This window comes from Somniosus microcephalus, chromosome 6 (genome assembly GCF_052327205.1).
Source record: "Somniosus microcephalus isolate GS21.2 chromosome 6, FLI_Smic_1.0, whole genome shotgun sequence".
Taxonomy (NCBI): Eukaryota; Metazoa; Chordata; class Chondrichthyes; order Squaliformes; family Somniosidae; genus Somniosus; species Somniosus microcephalus.
The window spans coordinates 89,407,020-89,422,850 of NC_140992.1; the positions used below are offsets into that span (position 1 = coordinate 89,407,020).

The 15,831-nt window shown below is 41.8% G+C and overlaps 1 protein-coding gene across 1 annotated transcript in view; it reads right to left on the reverse strand.

The window, feature by feature from the left end:
* The window catches only part of pik3cb (phosphatidylinositol-4,5-bisphosphate 3-kinase, catalytic subunit beta), a 249,745-nt gene that overhangs the window by 20,131 nt on the left and 213,783 nt on the right, over positions 1-15,831 (reverse strand). The window contains exons 16-17 of the mRNA XM_085990511.1: positions 9,654-9,832; positions 7,918-8,027 (exon numbers count right to left, since the gene is read on the reverse strand). Coding sequence (XP_085846637.1) covers positions 7,918-8,027; positions 9,654-9,832 — 289 coding nt within the window. The remainder of the gene's footprint in view (positions 1-7,917; positions 8,028-9,653; positions 9,833-15,831) is intronic.

Here is a 15,831-nt window from a genome sequence, read left to right on the forward strand (position 1 = left end):
ACCGTGACCACAGCAAATCAATTAAAAAGTGGATGCTTCACATGATGCTGCTACAAAAAAGTTATAATCAACTGTGATTACAAATTTTCTGTGGAGCAGAAAGGGTTACAGCCAGCAATTCGTAGGCAAACCCGCTGATCCGTTATCTCTTTCCCCGCCCGCTCCCCCCCCCCGCGTTTCTGATAATGCTGTGGACCTATACTGCAGTGCTGTCTGCTTAGAGCCAATTAACTGCAGTTAATCACTTGCAATACCCACACAACCTGACAAAAGAGAAATCACAAGTAAATTTAGTAAAACTGTAATAAAAACAGAAAAGGCTGGAAGTACTCAGCAGGTCAGGCAGCATTTGTAGAGAGAGAAACAGAGTTAACGTTTCAGGTCGATGACCCTTCGTCAGAACTGGAAAAAGTTGGAGATGTAACAGATTTTTGAGCAAGTGTAGGGGCAGGGAAAGGGGGGAGGGGAGGAAAGAACAAAAGGGAAGGTCTGTGATCGGGTGAAAGGCAGGAGAGATTAAAAGACAAAAGGGATGATGGTGCAAGGCAAAAGGAGATTGTAATGGGACAAGTTAAGAAACAAAAGATGTGTCTAGATGAAGTGTAAATGGCAATGGCAGAATCATCAACAGCTGCCATATTTTCTGTTTTTATTTCAGATTGCCAGCATCTGCAGTATTTTGCCTCAGTAGAACGGTCACAGTTCTACATGTATGTGAGTGTGAAAGAGAACCAATCAATCTCAGTGCACTGACTCTAACCATTCTCATACTTATACTGTACTATTACACTCTTATACTGCATTTAGTTTACAGTGTTGCAGTTAACATTAGCAATGTAAGTTAAATGCGGTGGTGCTTCTGTATCTCAAGTTATTGAGACCCAGCTGATCAGGTGGTTTTTTTTGCGGCAGCCTCTGGAGGCGGCGGTGAAGTAGCGAATATACAGTGCTGCCTCTGGTGGCACAAGACATCGTTTTTTGTTGGTGATCAGTGGGCTGAGCAATCAGCCTCCTAGATTAGACTAGAAATGTGGATTCCTGACTGCTGGTATGTACCTAGCTAGCGAGGGAGTGGCATGACTTCCAGAAAGGTAGTCAGAACCATGACTTTCAAGTTTGCACATGCACCACTGCTCAACTTGCTGTTCGGAATCCAACCCTTAATATGAAATGGGTGGAACCCTGAGCACCAGCTTCCTCCTAAAGTTGTTTTGTAATATAAACATATTAGAATTACGTGGCAATTCAAAATAATTAGCTTCACCACTTGTGAATTTGGCTGCGAATTGAAAGAAATCTCACTTTGTTTAAGTGAGCTTAAATATCAGTTAACGTGAAGGCCTTGAACCTATTGTACAGCTGTGTAACGTGAATCCCTATTCTCTGCTACTGGCCCGTGCAAATCACATGATCCACCTTATGCATACAAACAATGTTACGCACTTGTCTGCAAGAACCCTTCAGCTTGTACAGCACATTCTATATATGAAACTTTTTCTTTTTCTTTTTAAATACTTTCAAATCACAAATAGAAGAAACTCAGCAGAAGACTAGTAAATAGGGTAATAGGTAAAAAGAGGGTGACATCTTTAAATAACCCCTCAATATGAAAACATCATTAAACTGCTTTGAACATGTTCCAAAAACCTCGCCTTGACAGCACTCGGAGGAGAATAAAAATATACAGCCAAGCTTGAGGCATTATAACCAGAAAATCCTAACGCTTTGTTCAGCACAAAATTTGTAGCCTGACTGCCTAAAAAAAACAAAATGTGTAAACTGTTACAAGTTTGGGCCTTTACAGAACTATTGTTACTTTCAAAAGTCTAACACTAGGCAAACCTTGTGCCCCCCTGATCTGGAAGCTGTTTCTTTTCCATATTCTGTTTCCACAGAGGTGCTCATACTAGGGTTTAACAAATATTACATTTGCAGTAACGTACTGGATTTAGTGTTGTCTTACCAAACCCTCATCAAAATAGTGGAGATTACCACACATGTTTATATGTTAAAGCAAAGAATATCTTAATGTACAATTAAATAAATGTTGATCGCCCATGCAATGCACATAGGAGGATACTTGCATTTGAGGGTCGGGCACGTGGCCAGTGTTTGTGGGAGTAGGTTTCTTCAGAGGGTTTGATGGACAAACGTATCGATTTTAAGATTTTCATCCTTTTTTTCCAAATCTCTCCATGGCCTCGCCCCTCCCTATCGCTGTAACCTCCTCCAGCCCTACAACCCTCCGAGATCTCTGCGCTCCTCCAATTCTGGCCTCTTGCGCATCCCCAAGTTTCATCACTCCACCATTGGTGACCATGCCTTCAGCTGACTAGGCCCTGAGCTCTTGAATTCCCTCCCTAAGCAAGATTTTTAACACATTACAAATCAATCGCCTGTGATGTTCCTCACAGGGAGTCAAGACCAAGTCTAGCCTTTTGGAGAAGTGGGGTTAGATTGTGGTAGTATAATTGGACCAGGACAAGGGTGGGCTGGGAGACTGGAGACCAGAACAGGAAGGATGGGAGAGGGGAAAGGAGAAGAGGAGGGCAGAGTGGGGCGGGGGGGGGGGCGGTGGTGTGAGAGTAGGGGAGGAAGGGAAGAGAAAGAAAGAGAGAGAGAAAAAGAGAGAAAGAAAGAGAGAAAGAAAGAAAGGAAAAGGGAGGGAAGGAAAAGAGATGAAGGTGGCAGAGGGCAGACAGGGAGATGGGTGAGGGAGAGACAAGAGTGGAAGAGACAGGGTTGGAGAGCAGTCGGGGAGGGAAGGGCAGAAGTAGAGAGGCAGAAGGGGGAGAGGGGAGGCAGGAGGGTAGAGAGATGGTGCGGACAGAGAAGGAGGTGTGGCCATAGGGGTAGACAGAGATGGAGGGATCAGACAGACAAAAGTGGAAGGGGAAGAAAGGGGACAAAAAAGATAAATCTACTTTGCAAATAACATAGGATACCAGCTCAAACACTTGAAGCAGATTTCAAACATGTACCATGTCTGAGCAAAGTACTTCCTGACAAGTTTAAAATTACTTTTCACAAGTTTCTATTTATGTCTTCTGTTCCTGCTTTGCTGGCTCACTTTGAAGTAATCTGGATGAGTTTCCCTCCTCCCTTAACCACTTTCTTTCTAGACTGTAAAGCTCAAATTTCTCTAATCATTGCTCATAGTTCATGCCCTTTACAACTGGGATCAGTCTTGTTGCTTTTCTCTGTACCTTTTCCAACGTATGCACATCTTTTATGTGACATGGTGATCAAAACTGCACTCCAAGTGTGGTCTGACCAATGTATTGTGAAGCCTTAGCAGAACTTCTACAGACTTGTATTCTATTGTTCTTGTTCTATATTCTAATATTCTATTAGCTTTACATATTGAAAATAAGATGTCTATTGTTACTCTCATGTTTCTAAGTCTCCCTGTGCTAACTCAATTCTATTCACTATACTTATTGCCCACTTTTTTGACCAGTGTTGAGCTTAATTTGCCATTTCTCTGCCCAGTTGTACAACCAATCTAATTCTTGCTGGAAATACTTAGTTGCATCCTCTTTCTGTGAATCCTGTGTCTCCAGTGAAAGAAGAGAGCCACAGACCATTTACATTGAGTGCAATACAATGCATTTCACTGGGAATTATGTTATCTTGTATTTGGCAATGGAAAAAGGTTTGCCGGGTATTTTTCTATCCTTAAAAAATGACGTTTTTCCAGCAGCAACTTCGTTGAAAAAAACAAGAAATTCACAGAATCCCCACAGTACAGATAGAGGCCATTTCGGCCCATCGAGCCTGCACCGACACATATCCCACCCTATCCCCGTAACCCCACGTATTTAATCCCCTAACACTAAGGGTCAATTTATCATAGCCAAATCAACCTAACCCACACATCTTTGGACTGTGGGGAGCACCCGGAGGAAACCCACGCAGACACAGGGAGAATGTGCAAACTCCACACAGACAGTCGCCCGAGGCCGGATTTGAACCCGGGTCCCTGGTGCTGTGAGGCAACAGTGCTAACCACTATGCCACCGTGCTCCCTCAGAAATTCTCAGCCAAGTCGGCCTTTGAATTGGGACTTTGGATGACTCAAAAATGCTCTTCTGTCAAAGAATAAATGGGAACAGTAGTCATGTCCAACAGAAATCAAAATGGATTCCTAAAGTGTTTAAGTAGTCTTTTATAGCTGGCTCCTCCTTTTCATTGTGTTGTTTGACCAATTAATAGTGTCATGGTTACATAACGCATCTACGCATGCCCAAATTCATCTACCGAAACTGGTCTTGAGGCTTTCCAAAGTTTTTTAAAATTACTTTATGCAGGTACTCCAGCACTTGCAAGAATGGACTTTAATTATGGCATAATGTTGCGGAGAAGTGAGTGTAATCATGTCACAACCAGTTTGAATGAGGCAGGACTATAGCTACTGGCAGTAATCCTAACATGAAATGAGGGGCTTGATCCACAAATTATTAAAATTTGGAATGTATGTACAGGATTTACTTCTGAATAATGAATATGCATAGAAACAGAATGTGATTTTGGACAATATCCAGCCTTAACTAATTGGCCAACTTGTTCAATAAATCCTGACCTGATGATTATTCCATGACTGTGGTAAAATAATCTGATTTAGCCTAAATCAGTACATAATTTCTCTTTTTTTTGCTGTCCATTTGCTGTTGTCTCGCTTTCATCTATGTAATTTATCATGAATAGACCTATAGTGCTACATTTATTGTGATAATGAATGTGGATCCATCAGAATTATACATCATGTACAGATGTTCAGATACATTTTGGTAGGAAGAATGAGAAGACACAAAACAGGCTAAATGGTACAATCTTAAAGGGGGGGGGCAAGAAGAGAGAGACCTGGGGTTTGTGCATAAACCTTTGAAGGTGGCAGGACAGGTTAACAAAGCAGTTAATAAATCATAGATCCTGGGCTTTATAAATAGAGGCATAGGACAGGATTTTCATTGGGCCATGGAGGCGGGATTGGAGGCGTGTGGGGGGTTAAAATCATGAAATTGGGGGGCACAAACGCATCCCGCCCCCAACCCGCCTCCATGCCAGTTTCAAAGGAGGCGGATACCCGACCTGTGCTGGGAGCCGCCTCCCCGAGGCGGGAAGGGGATTAGTGTCAATTAACTGCCTGTTAACAGGCAGTTTTTAGCCTAATCCCTACTTTTATTCCTGAAGTGTGGGATTCCCAGTGGCTCCAAACAACGGCAAGTTAGCGAGGCGGACCGTCGGGCTGAAGGGCTTGGAGGGTTCGAGATGTCCGGTGTTCAGGTGAGTGATGTGTGCATGAGTGCAGAGGTAAGTGTGTTTGGTTTGTGTAAAGTGTTTAAATAAGTTTAATTACCTTTACTGCCTTCCTTCCTTCAGGTCTTGGGAGCCCCTCATCTCACCAGCACAGAAAGCAGAATGGTTGCGAGCTGTCAAAAGTTGCAGCATTCAGCTTTCTGTTCTGGAGAGATCTCTAAATCAGCCTGAGAGGAAGGAATTAACTTAGCGTCAAAAGCTCTTGACAGATGAAATGTCAATTTGTGATGTCACCTGTTGCCGGGTGGCCCTTAATTGGCCTGCTGAGCCCGCTGGGCAGGCTCAACAAGGTCAATCAAGTGAAAATTGCGTGGGTTGGCCACAACTCGATGGAGGCGGGACTACAACCCCAAAAGTTGTAGTCCCGCCTCCTACACGCCTCCAGTATCAAAATCCAGCCCATAGAGTACAAAAGCCAGGAAGTTATGCTGAACATATATAAAACACAAGTTCGGCCACAGCTGGAGTTTTGTGTCCAATTCTAGGCGCCGCACTTTAAGAAGGACATGAAGGCTTTGGAGAGGGTACAGAGGAGATTTATTCGAATGATTCCAGGGTTAAGAGATTACAGTTACATGGATAGATTGGAGAAGCTGGGTTTATTCTCCTTAGAGCAGAGAAGGCCAAGAGGTGATTTGATTGAGGTGTTTTAAATCATGAAGGGTTTAGATAGAGTAAGTAAAAAGAAACTGCTTCCAATGGCTGAAAGGCCGATAACCAGGGGGGACAGATTTAAGGTGACTGGCAAAAGAACCAGAGGCAACATGAGGAAAACTTTTTAATGCAACAAGTGGTTAGGATTTGGAATGCACTGGCTGATAGGATGGTGGAAAAAGATTCAATAGTAGCTTTCAAAAGGGAATTGGATAAATACTTGAAGGAGGAAAAAATGCAGGGATATGGGGAAAAGAGTGGGGGAGTGGGACTAACTCTTCAAAAGAGCCGGCGCAGACTCGATGGGTTGAATGGCCTCCTTCTGTGCTGTACTATTCTATAATTCTACTATGGGGTCACATATTAAGTTCATTATGTTCATCATGTTTTCAGCCAATAGTCTACTGCAAGTTGCTAAGTTTTTCCATTACTTTGTAACAAATCTTTATATGTTTTGCTACCGTTCTCCCAGTACATGGCTAAAAAAAATCTACAGTATTTTGTTTTGAATAGACGACCCAACAGCCAGCTCATCCTTCACACTGGAATAAGTGTTACATAAGAGTAATAAAGATTCGGTTTCTGGCCAGGAGAGGTCACTGCTGCATTTCATTAACAACAGATCCTTTTTCAGAACTTCTGCTTTTGAAGAAATGTTAATCTTACAATTTTAAAACAAAGCCAAATGGCCTCAATTACATCCAGCTGTACTACTCAAGTGCGCCTTTTCCATTCCAGTTCAACAATGCAAACTGGTATGTGTGTGACGGAAGCCATAAAGCTGTTATCTTTGTATAGAAGTACAGTGACAAACTGCGACCGATGCCTGAGGTGATATGAAGCAACAGGTTATGCATAGAGTACACAATTTACACTGCACACAAGTAAATATACCTTTTTCTCATGGACTTAGGAGTCTAAGGTTGTTTTTAATGTAAGCAAATAAAATGACAGGGATACACAATCACTGAATTATTTTTGTGAATATATTCCCACTGAACACCAAGAATGAAAAATGAGAAAGAAGCTCAATGTGCTGGTAATATATATATTCTGGTAGAAATCACACTTATACCAATACAATTCAATGTTGTGCCAACTGATTGTATGATACTCAAGTCATGACCTCAAGCAGTGCCAGTCCTGTAACTACTGTATTGCATTCTAGCGTAAAAACTCTCAAAACCCAATTTTGGAAGGATACAATCTATAACTGGATTGCTGGGCTTTTTTTTCCCCCACAGTTCAAGTAGATTTTACCCCAAATTGTCAAGTTTTTATAGCAAGTCTGCTTTAACTGAAAAATACCAAGCCCACCATGGGGATGATTTGCAACTGCAGCCTGCCTGTTTCTTGCCTGAAAAATGGACAGCCGGCAATAGAAAAGCAGGGCGGTGAGCGGCCCACCCAGTGGTCCTTAAAGGAACATCTGAAGTTCATTTAAGAAAAAGGCCTTGAAAGTTTTTTGGGGGGATTTTTGTGCAGCCAGGAGAAGCAGGAATGCTCTTCCTGGCCCCCCCAAAAATACTGCAGCCTGCTGCTGGTCGTTAGGTGGACCTCCTTCCCAAGTACATCTCCTCCCCCCAGCTGCTATTCACTTCCCGCTCATGGAGAAACGGTATTTCCTGCCCCACCCCTGCCCACTAGCACTTATTGAACATTTGGCAGCTCATGCGAATTATGCTGATTAGGCCTGAACCTGAAAATGCTGGGCCTCCCAACGCTGGCTTCAGGCAGGCGGCAAGGCCACTCCATCGTCTTCACACTCATTTTAAGCAGATGTTGAAAATCCTCCCCAGTGTGTTACAGGCTATCATTCCCAGAGTGAAAAGACAATATGCCAAAGAACTGACTAAATATTACACTGCATATATATTATATAACACACACACCCCAACGGCTTCTTTTAGAATTACACTTAAGTATGAAATTGGGAAAGCTTACCATCGCCATTTTTGAAGATAATTCCCACTGGCTCTCCTCCCGACATCTTATTGTTGTACAGTATCCAAAGGGGCTTCATTTTGGAGTCCATGAACCTGCATTTGTCTACACTATGACAATCAAGGAGGAACAAATCAGTACCAAAAGTATATTGCTAAAACATCAAATCACCCAATACTATTAATGACAAAAGTTAGGTTAAAGGAAGAAAATTGAGAAGAACTTAATGTTTCTGATGGATGGAACAGGTTAAACCATACTCCCAAATGATTATGTAGACTTGTTGCTGCTACGCCAGAAAGGTACAAAGCGATGACTATATAGCACATTCCAATCCTTGGTCTATAGAAGGGTTTTCAAAATTTAGGGAGGTAAAGTTTTAAGCTTCATCCGGCTTAACAGTGATAAGGTTTTTGAAACAAATAATACTACTGCCAATAAAGATTTTTATTTAAAATTTTTTTTTTTTAAGTACTTCCCCCAACCCATCAAAGTATTCTCCTTTCCTCCTATGAAGACCCAGATTGATGCTGGGGTACAGTTCAATGGTGCCAGCAGCATTCAGGTACTTTACCCAATTGGCTATTCTTCATGTGTGAGCCTAACAAGTGAATATTGGCAGGTTATCCGAGCTTGGAGGACCTCATAGCCAAGCTTGATCCTGCCCTTACCGGACGCATCCACTTTCTAACAGGAGTCACTTAGATTGCAATCAGCAGAATAAACCCTGACTGATTTGCGTCTTCCCTGGCCCAGGGCGAGATCAGTTAACTCAGCAAAAGCCAGGAGCTGAGCCTAGGCCTTCTGGCCTGTGTGGATTATTATTACTCATTTATCAGGACACTAACCATATCAAGGATAAATACTCAACTAAATGACATTTTCCTGCAACGTCAAACAAGAGAGTTGAATTTTCTCAAATTTGCAGCAACATTGCACCATTAAATATGGAAAACAAAACATTTATGTGCACTGATCTCCTCAGGTTCATTCCTTTTAATTTGTAATCTTTTGTGAAAATATTTAAAATGAAATTTTGTTTACCTTAACGAAAACACCCTCTGTTCTATCCCAACAAGGTGCTTTAAACCTACCCTTATTGTAACACATGCTAATGCTCCAGTGTGATGCTGAGGCCAATTAAAGTCCCCAATTAACAGCAGAAAATGCTGGAAAAACTCAGCAAGCCAGGCAACATCCGTGGAGAGAAAATAGAGTCAACGTTTCAGGTCGAAACCCTTTGCCAAGGGTTTGACCCGAAATGTTGACTCTATTTTCTCTCCACGGATGTTGCCTGGCCTGCTGAGTTTTTCCAGCATTTTCTGTTGTTATTTCGGATTTCCAACATCTGCAGTATTTTGCTATTGTACTAAAGTCCCCAATTGCTGCCCAGACTGCGGTCAGATGAATCAACAGATTAGGGATTGAATCTGCAACTTTTTGGTCTGTATGGCTCAGCACCACAACAGGTAGTGCCTTACCCAGCGAGTCATTGAAGAGCTCAATCAGTAATATTCCACACACAGCCCTAAAATCATCTACTGCAGAAGTTAACATACATTTTGCATTCATGAACAGCTTATCTGTGGGAGTTAATGGACCTCCCTCAGTCTGAATCAAGTTTACAAGCTCATGACATTCTAGTTAGGTCAGTGTGCATTTGGAACAATTCAAAATACCACATTTCTTTTCCAAGACTAGTTTTTTTTTTTAAAGTAGAAAATGAGCAAACTTACTTCAGTTCTGAAAGGATAACACTGGGATTCAGTGGTGACTGGAAGTCAGAGAGTGCTTCCTTGTACACAGGCTGTTTTAAGCAGGTATGCATCACATCCTTCATTTTATTCTTTGCCACCTTCAAGGAGCTAAGTTTCACTAGGTTATTGATAGCTTTCATCTTACCCAGGGCTTCCATCTGCAATCAGAAAAACAACTTTTTGTTCCTCTCCATACAAGATTCATAGAAACAACTAAAACATCTCTGTCCAGTGTGATATTAGCAACCAACATGTTGATTATGGCCCAGAATTTGCAGTCAGTGGCGAAGCGATGGTGATCGCATCTGACCTCGAAGAAAGCTACCCACAAAGATCTTGCGATCTCTGTGGCAAAAACTCGAGTGTTGTCGACATTAAATTGATTGTAGTGCTGTCAAAAGGGGATCACCAGTGGAGAGCAGCAGTGATGCTATCAAGCTGTCTAAGCAGTCAATCACATTGAAGAATTCTCACAGACAGCAAATCAGGAAATAAAAAGCACTGATTATCAATTCACTTTTCAAAAATTTTACAGAGAGTGAAATAGAGATTGGGACATACACATGGGGTTAAGCTAGAAGCTGAAATAGCATAAACAAACTTACATTTTGCTGTTGCATGCTGGAGTGAAACTCTGACAGGTAACCATACAGATTCTGGGTGTTCAATATAAAAAAAAAAGCACAGATCGAGTGCATCTGTGTCTACGGCTTAGTTGGAGGTATGATCCCATTTGTTCCTGGCTAAGCTATTTATTCAGACTGTCCATTGCTCTCATCAGTCTTAACAGCTTTTAAATATTGAATAAAAAAAACCTCCAATATAATTTTTTTTAATTCAAAAGATTAAAAAATTAGATGGCAAAATTATCAGTATACCGTATCATGTTCAACTTTTCAATTGGATAATTTCTAACTTTTTTAAATATTGAGGTCTCAAAATAAATTGAGTCAATTTGTTTTGGAGAGGACAAGGCAACAGCAGCAGCTGGTGGGAGGAAGGGTAAGGCAAGAGCAATGATCGAATAATCTGACTGCTGAAGCTCATTAAAATATAATTATCTCAAGGGTACAATTCAGCTCGTGTTGATTATCATGCTGTGATTGTCTTCTCCTCTACCCCCCCACTACTCCCCGATCAAAAGGTACTTGTCTGCATTAATGGCAGATACCAGGTTCCAAAGATACCACAATGTGAGCCACATGTCCTGGCAGCCTTTATGAATATTCTCTTCCTATTTCATTAACCAGATGGTCCAACATAATGCATTTGACCACAAGTATATCTGAAAGTATGAGTCTTGACAACATGCAACTAAAACATGGAGGAAAATATATTAGTAGTCAAATAGGTACATGAAAAATATCCCTTGAATGGCACTTTAAAAAAATGTCCATAATCGTTACGAGATGCCATATCTATCCTAATGTAATACATTTCCAAACAGACATAACTTCATCTCTTTAAATCTTGTAGAAGGCTAACATTAATTTTTGTCAATTCCCTTCCCACAGACATCAACAGTTTCAATATAAAATGAAATTCAACAGTTAACTCAAAATGGAGGCCCCTATTAATCTGTTTTTTCATACAAAATACTATGGATGCCATTTTCTTGTTTTGCCAATTCTCTCCTCCTCCACCCACCCTTGTGAAGGCAGTGCTTTTGTTGGGTTGCAGTGTGAGCAGGATATTTAACCACTGGGGGTACCCCAGCTGAGTTGGATCCAGGTTCGTCTTGATGCCCCTACACTTGATAAGTGATCAGGAATGGGCACTCTCGCTTAGCTTAGGGCTGCTGAAGCCAACTGTAGGATCCCAATTGAAGCCCTGAATTTACCAAGTGTTGAATTGTTCACTCACTAATAGGGAATGTGGCCTGGGATTAGACTATTGCCAGACAAATCAGTGTTATCCTATTGGTGATATGTTGTAATACTAATCCTTCTTAGGTGAACCAAAGCTCCATCCGTGGAATTATGACAAAGCACAAACTGAAAATCAAATCTGGTACTTTCTGGTCTTTAAAATGGGGGAAATTTTAACTCTTCCCCAATCAGCGGGAAAGGAGTGAAGGAGCAGTTAAAATGGAACGGCTCCATTTCCCACTCTGTCCCTGCCAATCTATGATTTTAAGGCCGCTACTTTTGGAGGCGGATGAGCCTCTGTGGGGAATTGTTTTGGGGGGGCCCCCCCAGAGGTTTCTGTTCCTGATTGCCATCCAGTAACCCTGGCTGGAAGTGCTCATGCATGAATGCTCACACAATAAGAATGACCATTTCTACAAGCTACCAAGGGCAGCCATGAACCATGGTTTCAGAAAAGATGGGGTAAGGAGAGAATTTTCTTTCCCTGTATGCAAAATGGACTTATAGTTGTTCTCAATTAAAATCTGCGTGCCCCACAACGACACTTTTATAAACAACCCCGTCGACTATCACTCAAACAATGGACATTTGCCAAAAAGAAACAGTACACAATTCACTGGGTTTGCTTAACAAAAAAAAAGTGACCTTTCTTATTTTCATTTCTAACCTGTGTGAAAATGTTTGGCGGAGCTTGAACTCAGTGGGGAGCTTCGTAAATCTGCACGATCCCTGAACCCAAATGCTTCTCAACTGAGTGCTGTACTGGCAAAGATAGTGCAGTAACTAGTCCCAAAGCATTTTGCAGCACGATATAAAATTCTCAGTTGTGTTGACCTTGTATCACAGGTGGCAAGAGTGCATGTACTCGTCCCAATAGGAGATCACTCAGAAGTAACTGCTGGCGTGTTCTGCTGACGATTGCTTCACAGTAAGTACACTACCCTACATGGCTCCCAGCATGAAGGCAAAATCTAGCGCATAGTGGGAACACCCAGGAATTACGAGTCATAATGGGCAAGTCAGGTGGAACTTTTTCCCCAAAAAGTAGTAGCGTAGTGAAATAAGGGATGGACATTAAAACAATGTGTACAAGAAACAATCAGTTGTGTTTCTGGAGGAAGTGATTGAAGAATATGGTGAGATGATGGGTCGGTGAGGTTGATCTATCAAAAAGTACAGACAGGTCGGGCCATGGTTAAATTTAAAATGGTGGTTCATTCTGAGGCACACAGCCTCATTATAATATTTAAATAACTAACCCGTCTCCTGCGGGCAGGTTGGTTGCCTTCCTCCGCGCACCCCCTCCCCCTGACCTCTGTTGAAACTGGAAGTGGGCGGGTTTCGAATTAACATTTTTACATCCCGCCCGACCCAAACCCACCCACTTTTGGAGGGCTAAAATTCCTCCTTTAGAGCCTAAATCTTCATAAGCAGCCATAATGCCTTACCAATGTGTCTTTAATCCAGAGAAAACAAGACAAAGTGAAAATAAATAAGGAATAGAGCTGCTTAATATGCAATACTGGTATAAAAATATTCACATCCACAAGCATAACATCCTGCTAAAAAGTACTATGCAGGCTACATCAAAGAGTGGTCTGGCACAGCTTCACACTCACAATGGCCTGAATGAAGAATCACTTTGTACAGGGCAAGGGGTACAGAAACACACTGTGGGCCATTTACGCAAGACAATGAAAGAAGTAATGAAATGGGACAGCGCACATACCAACCCTCTCAGCTGGTAAATAGTGCAGAGAACAATGAGTCGTAGAGGAGGGAAGCGAGTGAAATTATGAGGTGGCACAATTCACTCTGAAGTTTCAAGCAAAATGCAAATTTTATACAACACATGTTATTCCACCCCCCTTTCCCTCCTCAAGAACTCAAACTGTAAGTAGCCATTTTTGTCTGCCGTGTAATCCTCCTCATTTCATTGCCATTTTAAAACACACGCCATCGCTTAATTCAATCAGGTAGGTCAATTACAGTTGATGTGTATAGCATTTCCCATCACAACATGTCTGCATATGTTATTATAGTAGGGAGTGCATTACAGAAATACCTGTGGTTTGGCAACCGTCAAATAGATTAATATGCAAACGTTTAAAATGTTGTGCAGGAGCTCTCATGATGGCCTAGAGGATAAAAGCATTGCTCAGTGCAACACTAAAACTTACAGGCAGATGATTCCAGGTTCAAATCCCAGTTCATGCTCAGCAACCTAATCTCAGTTAGGGCAGCAGTTGAAGTGCTACAATTGGCCTCAGTGCCGTCAGGGATAAAGAACAGCCTGGCTGGTGCTGAACACCATTAAGTGATCCCCCCTGAGAACTGGATTGGGTTCAGCTGTCCGGCACATTGAATAGCGTGCTGACACTTACTGCCTAGGCTTGCACTTGGAGAATGGTCAATCTGCAGATAAACAAACTACCACCAAGTTACTATCCTCAGACCAACAAGGCAAACATCTAAAACCGGGCTCATTTCAATGACAGTCATTTTACACAAAATATAACCTAGTGACATCATTAAGCACCCACTGCCACTTCAAGTAAGTTTTCTTTCAAATATCAGTCCAAGAAGCTGATGAAATTGTCTCCATGCACAATCTACCTTTTAAAAATTATTTGGAGGGTGAAATCCCATTTTATACTTAAACTGACCTTTTTGCTAAAATTAGCAGAAGCTTCATGCCCTTCATTTTTTTTTTACTTAAAACAGATTTAAATCGAACAGAGAATTTTTCCCCCCTCTACTCCTAAATGTTCTTCCTTACAAGTCCCTTCTGGGCCATACAGCTCTTGGGCTAAACAGGATGGCGTAGGTTTGCCCCTGTAGTACCACTGGTCTTGGGAGGCCACCAGGAAAAATGGCACAGTGAAGGCTGCTTAGCTGATCTTCCCTCTTCTCTACCCCTAAACCTGAAGGTGTGTTGCCAGTTCGGCTATCGCCACAGGGGTGAAGCAGAGATGGGACCTTGGGTGGAAATGATTGGGAGGGGGGGAAATCAATGCACAGAGATTCTACACACTGGTTTTATACTTTCTTCATTTAAAAAAAGGACAACTTTAATTGCCAATTACATTAAAAAGATAGCTATCTGAACAAGCTCTGCAGAGAAGGACACAAGAGTTCATTGGGTGACCAGGATACCTTCCAGTTGAGAGTTCTAATTCCATGCAGGTCCATCCATAACTAAAGGGCAGAAATTCTGTATTGTTAGAACAAATCATTCATATTTATGGTATTATAATATTGTCAATTTAACCACTATGGTTTTTATTAGGCTATTTGTAAAACTTCAAAATTAAAGGCTGGATTTTTAGCTGAGCCGCCACACTTTTCTTGGAGCTGTGCAGGATCAGAAACATGCTAGGCTTCAATCATCACAAACAAGACAATGAAGATTACATGTTTCCAGTAAGATGCAATACATTGGAGAATGAATGTTCAGAACAAGAGGGCACACATTCCCAGATGTTCAGTTTCTGATTTCAGTCATATCACATTTATATAGTGCCTTTTAACATAAAATATGCCCAAAGTCCTTCATAATGGAAACAGATAGCCAAGTGTGGAGAGACTAGGAGAGGTGACCGAAAGCTTGGTCAAACAAAAAAGATGGATTTTGAATAAGTTTTTAAAGATGACAGAGAAATGGAAGCATGTAGGTAGGAAGCTCCAGTGAGTATGGCTGGGACGGCTGAAGGCTCAATCAACAACAGTTGGGTGAAGGGGGCTGGGGATGCATACTAGCCAGAGTCAGAGGGCTGAAGGATGTAAGAGGAGATGTAAAGCTTGTGGCAAAGCTAGGGGCAGTGCGGGCGTAGAGGGATTTAAATATGAACATTTTAAATTTAATATGTTGGAAGAGAGGGAGCCAATGTAAGTATAGAGAGGAGAGATGGCAATCAGCGAGTGGGACTGGATACTATAGCAGTGTTTTTGATAAGTTAGAGTTTATGCAGGGTGAAAGATGGGAGGCTAACAAGCAGAGCTTTGGAATGACCAAGCCTAGAGGTGACAAAAGTGTGGATAAGGGTTTCAATGATGAAGGGGCTGAGGTGGGAAATGTTGTCAAGTTGATAGATAGGATGTGGTTTTTGTAGCTCAGCTCTGGGTTGAACAGAATGCATTTGTTTTGCATAGCTTGGTTCAGTCTGAGCACGTGACTCAGTATAAATATGTGGACAGGGAAGGGAAATGGTGTCATTTATGGCAGCATTGAGAACAACAATGACAGTTTTCCTAATATTCAATTATAGGAAATTGTGACTCATCCACGA